The sequence below is a fragment of the Nilaparvata lugens genome, chromosome 7 (genome assembly GCF_014356525.2).
Source record: "Nilaparvata lugens isolate BPH chromosome 7, ASM1435652v1, whole genome shotgun sequence".
Lineage (NCBI taxonomy): Eukaryota > Metazoa > Arthropoda > Insecta > Hemiptera > Delphacidae > Nilaparvata > Nilaparvata lugens.
In genome coordinates this window covers 12,063,124-12,083,366 of record NC_052510.1, presented here as the reverse complement: position 1 = coordinate 12,083,366, position 20,243 = coordinate 12,063,124, and the positions used below count along the sequence as shown (strand labels likewise).

Genomic DNA, 20,243 nt, shown 5'->3' with positions numbered 1-20,243 from the left:
ACGTCTAGAAAAACGGGTATTCTAAATTTTCATTCCATTATAACTTTTTTTGTGCAAGAGATACATAGAAATTTCAAATCTATGAAATTTAGAGCGCCTTTTCAACTTTGAAACGATATATCTCAATGCGCTGTACGTCAAAAAATGAGTTCTCCAGCGCCTCCAAAGAAAACCCTGCATGATTTCTGGTGCGTTTTCCATACGCATGAGGTAACAAGGTAGAACTATAGAATCGATTTTTTCATGACGACTTCAAGATAGAGACTTGCAAATGGTCTTAATCTTTTCGTTACAACAAGTTGAGAAAGCGCTCTAAATTTCATAGATTTGAAATTTCTCTTTATCTCTTGCACAAAAAAAAGTTATAATATGGAATGAAAATTGAAAAAAAACGTTTTTTTGAACTTTTAAAGGTTATAACTAGAAAAATATGCGTTTTAGAGGAAACGTTTATAGAACATAAATTGTAGAGGAAGGTTTCTAAAATATTCTCGTTTCGAAAAACGGTTGAACATCTTGAATGGTTATTGAAATACAAGCGATATAGCAAAATCCTGAAAATTTTGGCGGCCATCTTGTTTCCGAGGTGTTTGCCTGTGATTTCGACTTATCATCATCACCATCCTTAATATGCTAGACCTCTAACGAAGAAATTGAGACATCTTCTACGGCTGTTACTGAAAAATGACCACGGAATGACATTTGCGCCCGGACTATACTAGGTAGACATGATAAGATGATCTATGTTGATGAGAAGGATCTACAAAATTGAATGAAAAAGACTAAGAAATTGTCAAAAAACCACTGATTTATTGATAATTAGAAAGACCGGTTTCGGATATTACACCATTGTCAATCTCTGATAAACATTTATCGTTTATCATTTATCGGTCATTAAACGTTTATCAGAGATTGACAATGGTGTAATAACCGAAACCGGTCTTTCTAATTATCAATAAATCAGTGGTTTTTTGACAATTTCTCAGTCTTTTTCATTCAATTTTGTAGATCCTTCTCATCAACATAGATCATCTTATCATGTCTACCTAGTATAGTCCAGGCGCAAATGTCATTCCGTGGTCATTTTTCAGTAACAGCCGTGGAAGATGTCTCAATTTCTTCGTTGGTTTTTTGACAATTTCTTAGTCTTTTTCATTCAATATGAATAATTACCACAATATCAACTTCTCAATTACACAAAAAGATCTACAAAATCATGTATTCTAAATTCTAGTCACCTTGGTTAATGCCATGTTGAACATCTGAAGCCTTCACAGTCATCCTAGTATCCAGAGACTAAACCCAGTTTCTGATCAAAAGTCACGTAAACATATCCCAAAATCACTCGAAACCCACAAAACCCCTCATTTCCCGCCAAAACGACACGTAAATCCCAACTAGCTGTACAACAGCATTCATTAATCCGGCGCCAAAAAACTGCAATGATCCGTGCTCCGTGTGACGGGGGGGGGGCTTTGAGGCAACGGCTGCAATAATATTGGGGAAAAGGGGAAAAGCAATTAATCCCACCAAATTGAATCAACGAAACTGGCCAATCAACCTGATGACAGGCCTTGTTACCCGGCTTTCTGATTACGCGATACTTCCCCTCTGCAAATCCTTTCCTCGAATTATATATAGTACGTGCATACTAGGTCGTGGTCGTTGACACAATCAACGAGGCAACTGTTTTTAGAGTACAGTTAACTAGTTGGTAATTGTACTGTTACAACTGTAATATAACTGTACTGGTGCAACTGTAATGTAACTGTACTGTTACAACTGTAATGTAACTGTACTGTTACAACTGTAATGTAACTGTACTGTTACAACTGTAATGTAACTGTACTGTTACAACTGTAATGTAACTGTACTGTAACTGTACTGTTACAACTGTAATGTAACTGTACTGTAACTGTACTGTTACAACTGTAATGTAACTGTACTGTTACAACTGTAATGTAACTGTACTGTAACTGTACTGTTACAACTGTAATGTAACTGTACTGTAACTGTACTGTTACAACTGTAATGTAACTGTACTGTAACTGTACTGTTACAACTGTAATGTACTGTACTGTAACTGTACTGTACAACTGTAATGTAACTGTACTGTAACTGTACTGTTACAACTGTAATGTAACTGTACTGTTACAAATGTAATGTAACTGTACTGTTACAACTGTAATGTAACTGTACTGTTACAAATGTAATGTAACTGTACTGTTACAACTGTAATATAACTGTACTGTTAGTAGTTAGAACTAGGGTAAGTAGTTGATAAACCTGTTTTCAAGTAGATGTTGAAGATTCAAGCAATTTTTATTCTTGAAATAGAATAACATATAACTGTTGTGTTGTGATTCAGTGAAAATAATGTACGACATAATCACAAATATACATAATGACACATAAAAACACTCCAACAGTTGTATGGGCTACTTTTGTACTGATTAATAAAAACAATATAAAAACTTGTATTACCCTTTATTATCAAAAACTTTAAAATATTTTAACGACTAGTTTCGACCATAGATCATTTTCAAGTTAAAATGTAGAAAATAAATGAACAAGTTGATACTATAATTATTTTATACTAGTTTCGACCAGAGGTCATTTTCAAGTTAAAAACTTGTATTACCCTTTATTTTCAAAAACTTTAAAATATTTTAACGTTTAGTTTCGACCATAGATCATTTTCAAGTTAAAATGTAGAAAATAAATGAACAAGTTGATACTATAATTATTCAATACTAGTTTCGACCAGAGGTCATTTTCAAGTTAAAATGTAGAGAATAAATAAACAAGTTGATACTATATAATATGAACATATGCTTGAACATTTGACCTATGGTCGAAACTATACGTTAAAATATTTTAAAGTTTTTAATAATAAAGGGTAATACAAGTTTTTATATTGTTTTTATTGATTTATAATGACACATGTACATAATGACATATATAATATTTGATTGTTCTTCCTCAATAAGGAATATCAAAAGAGTCCCTAAGTCACATACCAATCTGTTTGATAATCTAACAAAAATTTCCCGATCAGTATATTGTCAGTAAGTGTGGATTTCCTGTACAGAGAACTATACTAATCTCATTGGGGAAGTTTCATTGCACAAATTTAATCTCACATAATAAGCTATAATAAGCTTTCATCTACTAAGCTGAAGTTTAAAATCATCAGCATATTCGTAGTCCACCTACCAGGACTCTTTCAGTAAAGAACACCACCACGTACCAATTCATTATGCTTGTTACGATTTGGATGCCGTTGGCTGGTTTGATCACGTTCATCACCGTTAATGAATTTAGGTGAGTTCTGGTGGGGAGGGGGGTAAGGTTTCGGTAATAGGATGATTTCGGGTAGAGTAAAGGGTATTTTTGGGGGTTGGTTGTGGTGAGAAGGGGGTTTATCACTGCTGAATACAGAGAGGAAATCGTTTATCGCTCGCAGTGTCCAACAAAGAGCTGAAGTGAGCAATGCATATATTGTATTGTTTGGTGGAACAGAGTATCAAAGCAAGCCATAGCTACGGAATAATGGACACATTTGAATGTCATCCATTCAGGGTAATAGTGAGCTCTAGAAACCAATAATAAAGCGTTCAATGAGTTCGAAACATACAAGTGTAGTATTCTAGGAACATTTGAAGTTTCTGCTGGTTTTAAGTTTCCATGATGAACTGGGAATACATTACAAGACCAAGGTTTGAATTCCTTATAAGACTGTTATAGAGAAAAATACTTGGATGAATCTATGATTTTGGAGTTCACTCATAATAGGAAGTACAGATTCACCCTAAGTTGTCTTTGAGTAATTATGAATCTTCTAGACTTCTAGACTAAAACACATTTTTCCTTTTCCCTGTATCATATTGATCATATTGTGATTCACTGTTCGTTAATTTCAAGAAATCGTTGACAATGCTGCATCTATTCATGTATGTTACAATATGGAAAGAGAGGATGAGTGAGCAGAGAAAAAGAATGAGTGAGAAAGAAATACACAGTAAAAGGAAGAGACAGTGAGAGAGAAAGTGATTGATTGATTGAGTACTTTATTTATGTAGATTACAATATATACTGGCTTATACACTTATATACAATAGCTTACAATACAGCAAAATTATAGATGAATTTACATAATATAGACTAAGAAAATAATTATTGAACTGTATATGATATGAAAAAGTAATTTGTAATATAATAACTATAGATAATTATATTGTTATGTTTCCTTCGGAAAGAATATTAAAAATATCCTCCCCACTAACTCTCTACCAAAAGCGAGGGAGATAAAAAGAGGAATAAGCATGAAGTGAGAGTAAGAGAATTTGAGTGAGTAAAGGGGAGGAAGAGAGAAGAGAAATAATGATGAGAGACAGATACACGTTACACGTGAGCAATCGGTGGTTGCTGATATCTTCAAATTCGGGCCACAGCAGAATTAATTGATTTGATTACGCTCCCTCAACATGATGAGTCTGCGGGGACCACGTGACACGTGTTGACATTGAATGCTTGCATTTTTCAAATAAATCCAATACGATCACAGAGCATGACATGTCGAAGCAGACTACAGTTCGTACATTGCTATCACATTAAGTTTTCAGTTGGAAAACGAAACTCCAATATAATCCAATTCCAATATAAGTACCTGTATAGTAATTGTGTAAACTCTAATATAAGTAGCTCAGTATAGTAATCAATAACACGAAATTATCTAATGGAAATTAAGATTGTGTGATCGATTTTATAGAGTAAATGATAGCACATTTTATGGGCTATTTTGTAGTATATAAGCGTATGGTGTCGCAGTGGTTAGGGCAACAAAAGTCAAGAGTAAAAAAATGGAGCCTACCAATTTGGATTTGTCATAACATAAAATATTAATTAATATACATGAAACTAACAACTAACAATCAGTTTTTTCGGATTAACATCAAATGCCGTTCAACTCCCTCAGCCAGAGCACAGCCTCCTCATCCGCCAGGTGCAATCTAGGCAACCCTCCAGGAAAATGATACAATGGACATGACGAGACAATGTGGTCCATGTTTTGAGTCTCTCCACATTCGCAATTGGGTGACTCTGCAAATCCCCAAATATGCATGCTCTTATAGCATCTTCCCTGGCCAGTTCTGAACCTGTTTAGGCGAACCCACTGCTGTCGGGGCAACTCAAATCCAGGAACTCTGCTGCCTGGATCAGACACAAGCTCTTTATTTTTCACCTCCTGAGATTCCCACATATCAGACCACTTCTGTGCTGTGGAGTTTGCAAATCCTGCTTCATAGGGGTAAAGCCCCTATGTAGTAATCTTGTAGTGTTAATAATAATAAAACCAATTCTATAGAAACTTGTTTTATTCTCAGGGCAGTGGAAAGGTATATTCAAAAATTATATTTTTGGAGTAAATCATTGCATGTTAAATTCTTTGAAAAATAAAAATTTGCATTACAGTAGGCTACTATACAATTTATTAGGTTTCATTTGTTGATTATTTGTTACAATTTAGCAAAAAAAAGTTTTTAGGTGTGTATAGAGAGAGGTCAGGGCACATTTTCCACTGTGATGATTAGGCTACCCGAGAGTAGACTTATATAACAATTATCGCCTCAAAAAAAAAAAAAAAAACGAAAACTCCTGCCTTCCTAGGTATGATGTGAAAGTGGTAGATATCTACAGAAGCATCGTGTAGATTGACAGATGAAGTTATCCACTAGCACAGGCAAATTTGAGTCTGTGGTTTCAGCAAGTTATCCAATAGCTTGTCAGCGAATAAATTCATAACGGCTATTTTTGCAACTAGATGTCAAACTATATCATAGCCACCTCTAGTACAAGGACCTGGCCTACGATATTGCAAAGTCGCAGTGTAGGCCTAGAATCTAAACATGATTGATTTAAAAGGTTTAAGAATAATACCAGCTGATGTTTTTCACCAATCATATACTAGACTAGCCGTCAGGCTCGCTTCGCTCGCCATATCCGTCTAGCCAAGGGGCTCCGCCCCCTGGACCCCCGACTGGATCGTCCAAGAATGAGATCAGCAGGCTCGCTTCGCTCGCCTGCATTTTTCATTTGAGCATTTTTATCATATGTTAGGACAATCCAGTCGGGGGTCCAGGCTAAACGTCTGGCTAAACGGATATGGCGAGCGAAGCGAGCCTTACTGCTAGTAATATAATATTCCCAGGATTGAAGTAGCTGTGCCCAATCAATTTTTCCGCGATAAATGCATTTAAATCTTCAACTTGGTGCCAACCTAACAAAGTCAACTCAACTTAATGTCAACCTGACAAAATTATTAATTTAGTTGCCAGTTAACAACTGTTTCGAAGATGTACTCTATCTAGATTATAGTTCTATAGTAACATATGATATGGAAATTTAAAAGATTGGGAGAAGAAGAATATACATGCTAAAAGATGAACTTTAAACCCTTAAAAACAACCCTTAGAGTTAAAATATTGCCAAAAGATTTCTTAGTGCGCCTCTAAAGGGCCAGCTGAACATACCTACCAAATTTGAACGTTTTTGGTCCGGTAGATTTTTAGTTCTGCGAGTGAGTGAGTGAGTGAGTCAGTCAGTCAGTGAGTGAGTGCCATTTCGCTTTTACATAAAATATATAGATTCTCGGCCTACACTGCGACGTTGCAATATTGTAGACCAGGGACTTTTATTAGAGGTGGCTATGACTATTTATGTATTATAACAGTAATACTATACTTAGTAACATTATTTCTTTGTTGTACGCTGTGCATTATACTTTGCCAACATTCACCCTATGCAAAAATAGTGTGGGTAGAGTTGAATCAGTTTATGTGCTCAAAAATCACACATAGAGCTCTCTATACACGTGACAACGCATGGAGAATATGTTATTGCCATCCAGAGAGCCAACCAACATGAAGATAAAGTTGCAACAATATGGAAATATATCCTTATCCCGTTGTAAATTTAACGAAGTGTACCCTAGTTTGAACAACATCGACTTGCTGACTATTATAACGGAATAACCTTGTAGTGACGTATACTATAGTTTGCATTACATGTTCGGGGTTAGAAATCCCCGAGGCGTTGTGTATTTCATATTTAGTGCATCTATTTCCATACTCCATGTAGTGATATAATGTATTGTTCGAAGATATTGGATCATCATGATATGAAGTGGCATTTTGTAGTGTTATGTACAAGATTTGAGAATATCGAAGATTCTCAAACCATGTTTAATTAATACTATACGAGAACATAGCTTAGTTTTATAAATATAATGAACTTGTGTGTTTCAAATAGGAGAGGAGAGTTATATCATGATGCAGATTATGAATTATCCTCATTAGGATTATTCGATCACATCAACTCTATATTCTATTCTAGAAAACTGCAATCAGATAAGAAAAAATACGAAGAATTTTCAGATAGGAGTTTTATGTTTTATTTTTAAAAGGCAGAATTTGATTTAAACTCTGGGCAGAATAAGTTGCGGAAGAGTACAAGAGTTAAAAAGTACCCAATCTCAATCATGATTTTCTTCATTGATTGACCCATTAACAATCGTTGGTTGTGCATGAATATTTCCAAATAATTATTATACATTACTATTGTTCAACTAAAACAACATAAGATAATAGAAACATGATCTCAATCTTCAAACATCGAATTTTTTAACGCCAATATATCTTTCTGGTACTATACTTTAATTCATTTAGTACCTGAAATTTATACCAATAAAGGGCAAAATTCGAAAAAAATAGCTCAGAAGATAAGAAAGGATGGGAAGAGGATAAGAATATGGCCTTAGGCTTAGAGGATCTACAGGTCTGAGTTTCTTTTCAAGATTAACAATTTTTAATTATTATCAATAATACAGTATTTTATAATTTCCAGTGATGATGGTTTAGTGAAATATCTTATTCAATTTGGTTTTCAACGTATCTCAATTCTAAATTCGAACTTAATATATATATATATATTGGACTCAAAATTGGACAGAACTTATGAAGTGTTTGTAGAACATAACCTATGTTGGACATTTTCTATCCAAATTTGGGGAAGTAACAGTTTTGGGCTTTAAGCCTGTTGTTCCATTCCCAATCATTCATAGTGGAAAATTATATTTTATCTATCAATGTATGAATGAATAGACGAATTCAGAAGTAGAACAAAACAGCCATATGAACAGAGCGGAGCAGAACAGAGCTATATGAAGCTTAGTGCAACATTTTCTCCCATGTACCAATCATAGTAACATAACTATAACTCCAATATTTTGTACTCTCCCCGTTTGTACACATGCTGTATATAGGACAGTTGTAACTCTTGAACTATTCTACTATATTTTCATCACTCTTCATCTCCCCACCTTCATCATTATCAGTAATACTTTTCTCTCCAATATCTTCCATCCACTGTACCCAGTGTTATGAGTTCCTATACCCTCATCACTGTAATGTTGTTTCACGACTATGCTCATTATTTCACCAAGTTGTTGTCTTATATCTGCGGACGGTTGGTCTGTATCAATCTTGGACCTTCCCTTCCTCCTACAAATTTATACCCCTTTGTCAACCAACCCTTCTCCTTACCCATTCCGCATCAGAACCACCATAATCCTAGCATACACCCCAATGTCATGGCCGTGTTATTGTTTCAGTCGGCTCGGTGATCGCTGGATGCTGCTCTGCTGTTATTACTTTGTTCTCATCAGTAAATTGAAACGATGCTTTTACCAGCTTAATACTTGCACCAACCTTGCAATCCTTCTGTCTCTGTCAGTCCAAATCTCTCCTCCATTGTCATCTCACCCTCCTATGTCCTTCTTTCTCAACCTAGTTGTCTTTATACTCTTTACGTTTAATCAACTTCGAATTCATTCTATTCTACCATTCACTATAATTATGTTCTGTATGATAATTCACTCCGCTATTATTGAGTCATCTCATTCATCCTGCTACGTTACTTCTTGCTAACTATTCACGTCTTCGTATCCATTTCTTTTTCTCGTATTTAAACCCATAGTTTCATATGTTCCATTTCTCTTCTTCTTTATGTTTTCATCCCTTTTCTTCTTTTTTGGTTCTCTATCATTGGCACTTTGGAATGGCTATAATTAGTTGAAACATTAGGTGCATCAATGAACTATAACAAAGTCATTGGCAATTTTTATTCCGTTTCAATGATTATTGTAGTAGCAGTAAAAGAGGAAAGTGAATATCAAGCCGCTACATATCTTGTATCATCTTGATTCTTCAACTATATTTTACTTCTTTCTTTTTGTCATGATTTAGGTTCCAGTCCAGTTGTTCAGTGCGTTATGATTTTATTTCCTCCATTCTCGTTCATTACTTGTTTTCTATTCCAATTTTTTCACCTCTGCTGCGCACCATCCTGTTGCCATGTTGTCTTCTTTTCTCATTTACCTCCTCTCCTTATCCGGCTTCTTCTTCAAATTTCTCCAATCTCCTCGTTTTCATCTCGTCTCCAATCCAACCGTCTGTTGCCCTTTTTCTCTCTCCAGTCTCCTCTATCAATATATAATTCTCTGTTTTCTATTTTTGTTCTTCCTTATAATTTCATTCTCTCTCCTCTCTCTTGGTACTCTCCCATTATTCTTCTATTTTCATCATCTTTCTATACCTCTTCTTCACCCACCCTACTACCTCTTTCCTTCTACGACCAGCTTCTGTTCCTCTCTTTCTCTTGCTGTATTGTATTGTATTGTATTCTCTTGCTGTATTGTAAGCTATTGTATACAAGTGTATAAACCAGTATACAGGGTGATTCACGAGGATATGCGGTAACTTTGAGAGCTCATTCTATATGTAAAAATAATGAAAAAAACTTATATAAACATAGGTCCGGAAATGTTTCGTTAGCGAGTTATACAGGGTTAAAGATTTCGCCTGGATTTCAGTTCCGCTGAGTAAATGAAGACTCTCTGAAATTCTGGGAAGTTAAATTTAGGGGCAAATGCCATTGTTTCTTATGGTTTTTTACCTTAAAAATTGATTAGAACAGGTCCCAGAACTGGAAGATGAGTAGTTTTTGAGTAATCCAGTGTAAAATGCAAAAACATTGAGTAAAAAAACACAATTTTTACATTTGACCAGCAATCGCTTTGTTATTTTACCAATAAACTGATCAAATTTCAGAACAAAACTTGTAGAAAATTTAATTCTAAACAAAACGGTATGATTAAAGTATACAGAAAGTGAACAGATAATCGATTAAAGGAAGTTTTATTGAAAACAGAACAACACACGTTTTTCATTTGGCCGACAATAACTCTGTTGATTTCTTATTAAAGATCTGTAAAAAGTTATTGATTTTTACTTAAATTTAACACCTTGTTTTTTTACTAAAATTTCAAAATAAAATAATATTAAAACACAGTTTTAAAATAAAGAAATAAACATAAACAACAAACATAAATAATAAAAAAAAATACACATGTTGAGCGGATAATTTGTTTTTCATAAGTTGGCACTACAATAACAGCTGATCAACAATGATGTGATTTGAAATGTAGAATTTTAATTCCTTGAGAGGTAACAACTGAGTTTTAGTCCACGTGTGTATTGTTCTGTTCGTCGTATTGAATTTTAGTCCGTGTTAGCATTGTTTTGTCCATAGTAATTATTAAATTGTTGGAGTAGTAATGCCATACTTATTTTCAACTGAAGAATACGCCGATATGGTGTTTATTTACGGTGTATGTGAAGGCAATGCTACAATCGCTGTGGAAGAATACAGACAACGTTACCCTTATCGTAGAATTCCAAATGCTAGAACCATTATTTCTACATTTCGTACGTTACGGGAAACAGGATCACTTCCAAGCGTAAAGATCCAGTCTGACCGCCCTCGCCAACATGATGTTAATGTAGAAGAAAACATTATTGCTGCTGTTGAACGTAGTCCAGGTATTAGTACAAGACGTATTTCAAAGCGGTTTAGGGTTTCGCAAAGTAAAGTTTGGAGAACACTTAATAAGAACAACCTTTATCCCTACCATAAACAAAAAGTACAGCATTTACAACCAGGAGACAATGAACATCGCTTGGAGTACTGCAATTGGTTAGTCAATCATCGTCAACTCTTCAAGTACATTTTATTTACCGATGAGTCACAGTTCACTCGTGATGGTATCAACAATTTACGAAACCAACATTCATGGGCAGAAGGGAACCCTCATGCAACAATTGAACGTAACTTTCAATACCGTTTTAACATTAATGTATGGTGTGGTGTTATTGATGATAAGCTAATTGGACCGTTTATTTTTCTAGAGCGCTTAACAGGTCAGGCGTACTTACAGTTTCTTCAAGAAGAATTACCGACATTGCTGAAAGATGTTCCTCTTGCAACGCGACGCAAGATGTACTTCCAGCATGATGGCGCACCGCCACATTTTTCAAATGATGTTTCCACCTATCTAAATCATCAGTTCCCAAATAAATGGATCGGTCGTGGTGGTCCTATACACTGGCCACCAAGGTCACCAGATCATACGCCATTGGACTTCTGCATATGGGGATGGATGAAAGATCATGTTTACGAGGTCAAAGTAAATTCCCGTGAGGCGTTACTTGATCGAATTAATGAAGCCTTTGTCAGTTAAAGGAGAGCCCCGTAGAACTACGAAAAGCAACAAGAGCAATTCTTAAACGAGCAGAAAGATGCATTGAAGTTAATGGCAACATTTTTGAGCATTTACTGTAATTTTATTGCATAACTTTACATTACAGTTTTCAATAAAACTTCCTTTAATCGATTATCTGTTCACTTTCTGTATACTTTAATCATACCGTTTTGTTTAGAATTAAATTTTCTACAAGTTTTGTTCTGAAATTTGATCAGTTTATTGGTAAAATAACAAAGCGATTGCTGGCCAAATGTAAAAATTGTGTTTTTTTACTCAATGTTTTTGCATTTTACACTGGATTACTCAAAAACTACTCATCTTACAGTTCTGGGACCTGTTCTAATCAATTTTTCAGGTAAAAAACCATAAGAAACAATGGCATTTGCCCCTGAATTTAACTTCCCAGAATTTCAGAGAGTCTTCATTTACTCAGCGGAACTGAAATCCAGGCGAAATCTTTAACCCTGTATAACTCGCTAACGAAACATTTCCGGACCTATGTTTATATAAGTTTTTTTCATTATTTTTACATATAGAATGAGCTCTCAAAGTTACCGCATATCCTCGTGAATCACCCTGTATATTGTAATCTACATAAAGTACTCAATCAATCAATCTCTTTCCAGTTCCCTCTATAACTATCTAGCTCTCTGTTTTCTATTTTTGATCTTTCTTATCATCTTATTCTTTCTCCTTCTCTCTCTTGGTTCTGTCCCATACTTTTTCTATCGGGAACATCTTTCTACACCTTCTCTCCACGCACCCTACTACCTCTTTCCTTCTACGACCAGCTTGAGCCCTTCATCCTCTCCCTGGTTCATAATGCTTGAGGCTGAAACACTTCGAAAGGGTACTTTCCGTCGCCAAGGGATAATGCCCTACCCTCCCCCGTCCTCTCACCCTAGTGACTTACTCATTGAGCAAGCGACTGAGAGCGTAAAGTGTGATTTGTAAATGGAACCTTTTAAATCACAATCACAGATGGGGGAGTTCACAAATGGTGGGAGGTGTGACATCTCTGCAGAAAACTGGTGGATTTATTACGGATGAGATCAGTTGAAACAATGTTGAAGGGATAGAGGGGTTAGTGATACAGATGGTTGGTTATTACTTGAGAAATGGCTGTTCTGGAAATGTTTAGGGGAAGTGAATTTGAAGGTTCTAACCGAGATCCATCCCTATACATTATTCGGTTGAAGGGTTGAAGACACCGTTTCAATCTACACTTGCACTATAATTCATATCTATTCATCCGACAACCAACAAATCATTATTTCAAACATTTAACATAATTATTGATCATTCACTTATCACGAGTTACTGATTACCGTGTAATGGTAATGATCAAAGACCTTAAAGAGATATAGACCCACAATGCCTATGCCTTCCCAATGATAGCTCTTACTTGAAATTGAAGGCCGCCATTGGGGTATTTTAGCACGAGATATTATATATAATATATTTGTAATACCATAGATCACAAAGGCATTGGTGGCATTGGTATGTAATAATCTTATGGGTTGCCCCCTCAATGGCGGATTTCAATTCCAAGTACGATATAATACTAGCGCTGCATGTGAGTCTATGCATCCTTAAGGTCTTTGGTAATGATACACTAGTTACTGACTTTAATGATAATGATACACATTACAATTACTAATCATAAGCTGTTGTATTTCTGTACTAAGAATATCGTGATTGATAATGAAACTACAATACTAGTAGTTCTGTGAACAGTAGACCTCGCGCTCAGTAAGTTACATTGACCTGTTGTTATGTTTTCTCAAAAATTAATGAATAATTTATCAATTTAAAATGTCTAGAAAAAATCCTAAATAAACATAGAGCTTTCTGTTCTATCGTATCGTGACGTGTCGTCCCGGAATGTGAGTGTGAGCGCTGTTATCTGGTCTGGCTGCAACTGTCTATAACGTTGATGGAAAGATACATTTTCAAGATGCTCGATGTATTTGAACGGGTAGTATTACAGTAAACTGTCTACTAACGTTGATGGAAAGATACATTTTTCAAGATGTTTTATGTTTTTGAACGGGTAGTATTATAGTCCACTAAACAGCTGATTTATGATGAATAATTCTAGTCTGATTTTTAATCTAATATTAGCGTATGAAGGAGGCTCCTTTTTCCTTTTATATTATACTTGAAATGCAAAATTTCCAAGAACCTTGTATATACGTCGACGCGCAATTTAAAAAGGAACATACCTGTCAAATTTAATGAAAATGTATTTCCGCGTTTCGCCGTAAATGCGCAACATATAAACATTAATAGAAATGCCAAACCGTCGACTTGAATCTTAGACCTCACTTCGCTCGGTCAAATATTATTGAATTAGACTGTGTTTTACCCCTCCCAATATTACAACACACATATCAGTAGTTGAGATGCATGACCAGTTGAATATATACCAGATACATGACTAGAATGACTATAGATACTAAGAAACATTACTAGACTAACTATAGATAACTATATATAAGACATGACTAGTTGAGAAACGTGGGCAGTTAAGGTAGGTAACGTTCTCACGTGCATTATTAACAGTATTTTACATGATTATTGATGGAATTTCAATGGAATTTACTGCCAAAATTTCCAAAGTAATTTATCTAATTCTATTTTTGTTTTGTTTCAGGTCTCGCTCTTGCTTGGACAGGTGAGAATATTACAAACATAAATTTCATTAACTTATTTATTTATTTATTAGAACAGTCACAAACACGATATTTGGAAAGAGAAACAGGCAATTGCCCAAAACTTCTTCAATTCCTTGATTTTGGCACATAAATAGTCCAAAGTGAGGTTAAGTTTAAAATTTCTGTTTTCACCAAAGATTAACACTCAGAAAATACGTATTCGAGATATGAATGATGAATTTTGAATTTCGAAGGGTTGATAAGAGCCGGAAATAACACTAAACAATCCGAAAGTTCCAATAATATTGAAATAAACTTGAAAATTTTGAGCAGAAAAATTAAAACTAAACTATCACTGCAACTATCAGCTGATTTTTTTTCTACTTGTATTCTACTCCCTCTCATTATTGAATCACAATAAATTATCATTCAATCTTTAGACTTTAGTGAAGAAGAATAATATTAATGAACTCATTGTATTCTAGATTCAACTCGATTCAAGGGTATTACAAATAGAAGGCTAAACAATATTGATTAATACACGTATAAAAGAATGAATATTTGATATTTCGATCAGAGTTCAATATTGTTTGAATGAAAAAGACTAAGAAGTTGTCAAAAAACCACTGATTTATTGATAATTAGAGAGACCGGTTTCGGTTATTACGCCATTGTCAATCTCTGATAAACTCTGAGTTTACCAAGCTAAATTGACAACTTCTTAGTCTTTTTCATTCAATATGAATAATTACCACAATATCAACTTCTCAACTACACAAAAATTCAATATTGTTTGATAACAAAATATTATCTTTCCTTGATGTATCCACCTTCATGAGGTGAGAAATCGGTTTAATTAATGTAGAGCAAATATTTCAATCAGTAGACCACCACAATCTGTACTCAACTTGCTTGGAACTGTGTTTCAAAATCAGGAGTACATTAATATGCTTGAAAATGCTTCAATATGAATTAAATGTAAAAATCGGATTTTTATTTCATAAAATAATTTGAAGTTCTCCGTCATCCTTTCATCAGTAGTCTTCAAATAGACATTTTCTGTCATCCTTTCATTTGTAATCTGTAGATAGATCTAACTTATCCTGATTCCTTGACTTTGAATATCTCTGTAGACCAGTAGACTAGTAAGTAGACTGTCAACTAACAAATCTAGTCAGACAGACAGTTTAGATGTAGACGTTATTAGTTTTAAGTGGGCTAGGTCACTGCTCACTATCAAGTTCAATGTCAAGTTGATTGACACTTTCTCAAGGTCACTGACCAAGATAACAAACACTCCCACTCTACATGTCACATAGCTCTGGCTCTGATAACAATAATTGACTCATTCATACTTCAATCTAACATTATAATGGGGACTGGTAAGCTCCACTTCTATTCCTTTCCCCATGTCAATTATGAGATTGTAATGCAGCTGTGACAATAGAATATTATATATTTTTTTCAATATTGAATCTTATAATATATTATATTCTACTTGAATATGAATTACTTTTTAACATCATATTTGGTACTGAATGTCCAAAAGTAACCTTCAAATAATTTTTCAGAGGGATCCTTGAATAAGTATTTTTTCTCAAACATTTCCATAGGTTTAAAGTCTATCAATACAATGTATTTAAATCTATAGTCATTGATGTCTGTCTCACATCCATGAGGAATAATAATTATTCATTCAATTTCCTATTAAACCTTATCACAGAATACTTCAAACCCCCACAGTTCAGGAAAACCTATCACTATGTATGATTCAAGACATATGAATCAACTCCATTCTATAATACTACTTTATGTTGATAGCGATGTAGGCCAAGGTAGTAGTCGATGTAATAAAAACATAAAAATTAATATTTATATATACTATATTTCATACTTTTTCTTATACTATATTTTTCATTTTACAGTATATTGCACACTAAATTTCATCACATATAACTGCTAGTATCCTTTTTTTATTTATTTTTTTTTGAGATACCGGTAGTTTTGAGTATTTATATCATTATCAAGTGTCGATGGTACAGTGTAATTCAATGTAAGGCTAGCTTCACACACATTCGGTTCGATTCGTTTTCGGTTCGTTGCCGAAAACGAATGAGGCTTTCATACATATCAGGTTTTAATTTGTACGTTTCTAATTAGGTATTTTCTTCTCGAACACAGCTGTGTTTTGATTTTCACAATTCATGCTGGTATTAAAATATAAAAGCTGGTGTTCAAATAGTAAGATGTGATTTCTTGAGAAAAAAAATGTTCAAGTTAATTGAAAAATGTGAACTATTTGAATAGTTTATTTTTGATTATATTAATTTTGGACGTTCAGAGTGATGATTTTTTTTAATTCTAAATTTGTTTCAATTTTGACCCATGGTACATAACGTTCATCTCTTCTCTCCATTAATGAAATAATGTAATTTTCATGGAAAGATAGAAAAATAAAAACTCTCCCTGAATTTTAATTTATCTTCATATTTTTTTTAGAAAACTTTTCATTGAGAGAAAAATGCTACAGTGAACTAACAGAAATGAATTGACCATAATATGATTTTGACATGGATGATTTTTGAACAGATAATCACCATATTATATTAGGTTGAAATAAAAACAACAAAAACAACGTGTTTGAAAGACTTTGTTTTTATTTCCGATTTTCTAGCAACCAATTCGAACATGATAAAACCTAATCGTGTCGAGGGGGCGCTCGGTGCTATGCGGTTGCTATTCGGAACCGAATTTAAACCGAATCATCGTTTCACACTTATCGGAATTTGCCGAAAACGAAACGAGCCGAACCGAATGTGTGTGAAAGTAGCCCTTCGCTAGAAACAAATTTTAACCTGATAGAATTTATTAAAGTCAAGTGGGGTCAAGGTGGTGTTCGGTTCTATGCGGTTTCTTTTCGGTACCAAATTCAAACCGAATAGCTTCAGCAACTACATTTTAGCGCTATAGTTTTGTAATCAATTTTATATCACCATCTCAAACAGGTTTAGTACCTCGAGATGCAAATACTCAATTGGCATTGCATTTTATTTTGTAATAGTATTTTCTCATGTTGTAAAATTTGTATTGCTTTTATTATGTATTTCTAAGATGTTGTAATTTTATATTTCTGCCAATAAAACATTTTCTTTCTCAATTACCGTTTCACACTTAATTTTCCGAAAACAAACCGAATGCGTGTGAAACTAGCCTAATAGAACTTCCAAGTAGCCCTATTCAAATGAATGTAGAATACGCACTATATTTATGTTCACAACTATACCAGATGATACTCACATGCATGTAGAAGGTGTGTTGTACAAACATTCTGGTGTACTCTATGTTCAAATTGATATTCCTTTCTTCGGCTACTGAATTGATGTTCTTGACATAATTTTCACTTCATAATTCTTCTCTAAAATACACCACATTTGAAAAGGTTGAAATGTTGCTGATTTCAGATAGCGGAGGTCACTCAGTGACGTCATCGCAGTCTCTCTTCTCGTTAGTGGTCGTCACTTCTCTCTTCCTCATGCGCGCCGTATCCTGAGTAGAATGAGGTGGTGGTGGACGAACAGGAGGTGGAGAAGAGTAAAGAGAAGACGGAGGAAATTGGCTCCACAATTCAATGAGAAATTGCGACAGTGGCGCGGCTCCCGACGACGGTGGACAAAAAAGGAACTAAGAACTCAAATGGACAAAATGTGAACTAAAAGTGTACAAAGAGCATTATGTTCTGTGACGGAAAATTGTGGAAGAAATGCGACGATTCCCATAATAGAGCCAGTACAGTAGCTAGAAAGCTATTAATATATATTTTCAGGGAAGTGTTTTTTTAAACAACTGGGAGAACTAATGAAGATGTTTTTCGTATAGTGGAGGGGGAGAAATATTATTTCTTATTTCTACAATTGACAGTTGTCCCTTGTGGACGTCATTGTAAAGAGAAAGGTTGAACGGGTGGAAGGGAAAAATTACATCAATTGAAAATGTGTCCATGAGTTTTGAAAAGAACTGTGACCTAATTTCCGGGATGAGATCTTTTCTAAAAAGGTTTCAGAAGGATGTGAACGATAGTGACCTACTGACATCGAGTTCTCAAAGCATTTTGTGCCATGTTCATGTTTAGTTGTTTCTCAGTTGCAATGTTTATGTACCATGTTAGAGTTTAAGATTCTATTTAAGAACGGAATAAATTCACAAATCCATAATTCATGAACTGATAAATTGAGATTGGAATTAATTCATTCTCATGTGTTGTATTTCATTCAAAGATGGTAATTCATTATTTATGTTTGTTTTCCACATCAATTCATCAAATTTCTCCAAGGTACATGAGGTTCAATAGTTTGCGTCTGTCTATACTGTATGCTTAAACTTTACAAAAACAAAATTCTTATTGTATTCGTTTTCAATGGATTGAACAATCAAAGCTACACAATATCGTTCTCTCCTATGATTTATTTTTCTTCTAAGCTTATTTTTGAAAAAGTGTATTTTGGTTTCTATAAAACTCAGAGGAGCTATGTTTTCCTCCCTTGATCATAATATTATTCACATTTTGTTATTATACGGAGAATTAATGTCATTTATGTATATTGAAAACAATGCCATAACATTACCTCATTACTTTTAATTTTGTGAAATGTATGATTATCATGCATCACGGTAACTGCTTCATTAGTTTATAAATATTTCATAAACATGATAATCATGTTTGTTGTCATTCTCTACATCATAGAATCGATCAATTTAAGTTCAGTTTGTCAGTTTTCAACTCATCATCGAAAATCATTAACAGATTAATTATTTCATAGAAATAACTTGACATCGAGTAAATTTGCGAATCTCCGGCCTTGTGCATTATTTTATCTAGGTAACGCACCAAAAAAACAACCAAAAATCTAATTATAAGATAGTAATAATACTACCTAGTTGTAATCCAATTATAAATTAAGCACAGGGTTAATAATATATTTACAAACAATTCTGATGTGTTGCGAAACTTTGGAATTTATTGTAAGGGGGCCTTCGAACTTAAGTGTTTATTTTTTACGGTTACCATTGACGAATTGTAGAAAATGGTTGGAAACAAAATTTTGTACAATAGTTATGTTTGAAATAAATTGATAGTGATTGTGTCATATTTTATCTATTAATCAATCAATATTCTTACAAGAAGAACTTTTGATACCGTAGTAATCGTTATTCTCAATCTGCTTAGAACTAAATTTCTCCCATTGCGTTGATCTTAATCAATGCTCTAATTACCAAATTTATCTAACATTTTGTATTTTGAGATTACTAATATCGAAGAAATTATTTTGAATTGTGGTTGTATTCGAATATTCATCTCAATACTTTCCACAGCAGTTATTAAAAATTTATTATAATATATTATTCTGTCATTTTTGTAAATAACGTTTATGTATTTGACTAGATCTATTATCATCATTCTAACTACAGCATTACCATTGTTTTTTAGATGTGATACATTTATTATAATATACGTATGTATTTATTGTATGTGATAATTATTGTAAATAGTAATATTCCAGGATAGCTTTATTTTCCCGTATGTTTCTAATGATAGATTGTTATAAAAATAAACAGGGAATTTTGAAGAAAAGCTAACATTCATTATCCAGTCTAGTTTTCTTATTTCACCTGAATATTCCAGAAAATACTTATTGTTCTGTCAATCTATTAATTTGACATTAATTCAATGGGCTCGATTTTCTGTTTTCATGAAATTGAGTAAATATGTGAACAAGAATGATATAACAATAGTAAATAAAAAATTGAGTTATAACAAGAATGAAATTCAATTGTTCCTGAAAACTAGATCTAGTTTGGGATTTCTTCTTTTTATCATCAAGGGATCATTCATTTCCCATCATACATGGAAATAATAGGTTGAATCA

The 20,243-nt window shown here is 33.9% G+C and overlaps 1 protein-coding gene across 1 annotated transcript in view; it reads left to right on the top strand.

Annotated features, from left to right (window-relative positions):
- The window catches only part of LOC111045028, a 135,299-nt gene extending 115,346 nt beyond the window's left edge, over window positions 1-19,953 (top strand). The window contains 2 exon segments of the mRNA XM_039431851.1: window positions 14,319-14,339; window positions 17,781-19,953. Of these exon segments, the coding sequence (XP_039287785.1) occupies window positions 14,319-14,339; window positions 17,781-17,869 (110 nt within the window). The 3' untranslated portion in view covers window positions 17,870-19,953.
- The last annotated feature ends 290 nt before the right edge of the window (window positions 19,954-20,243 follow it).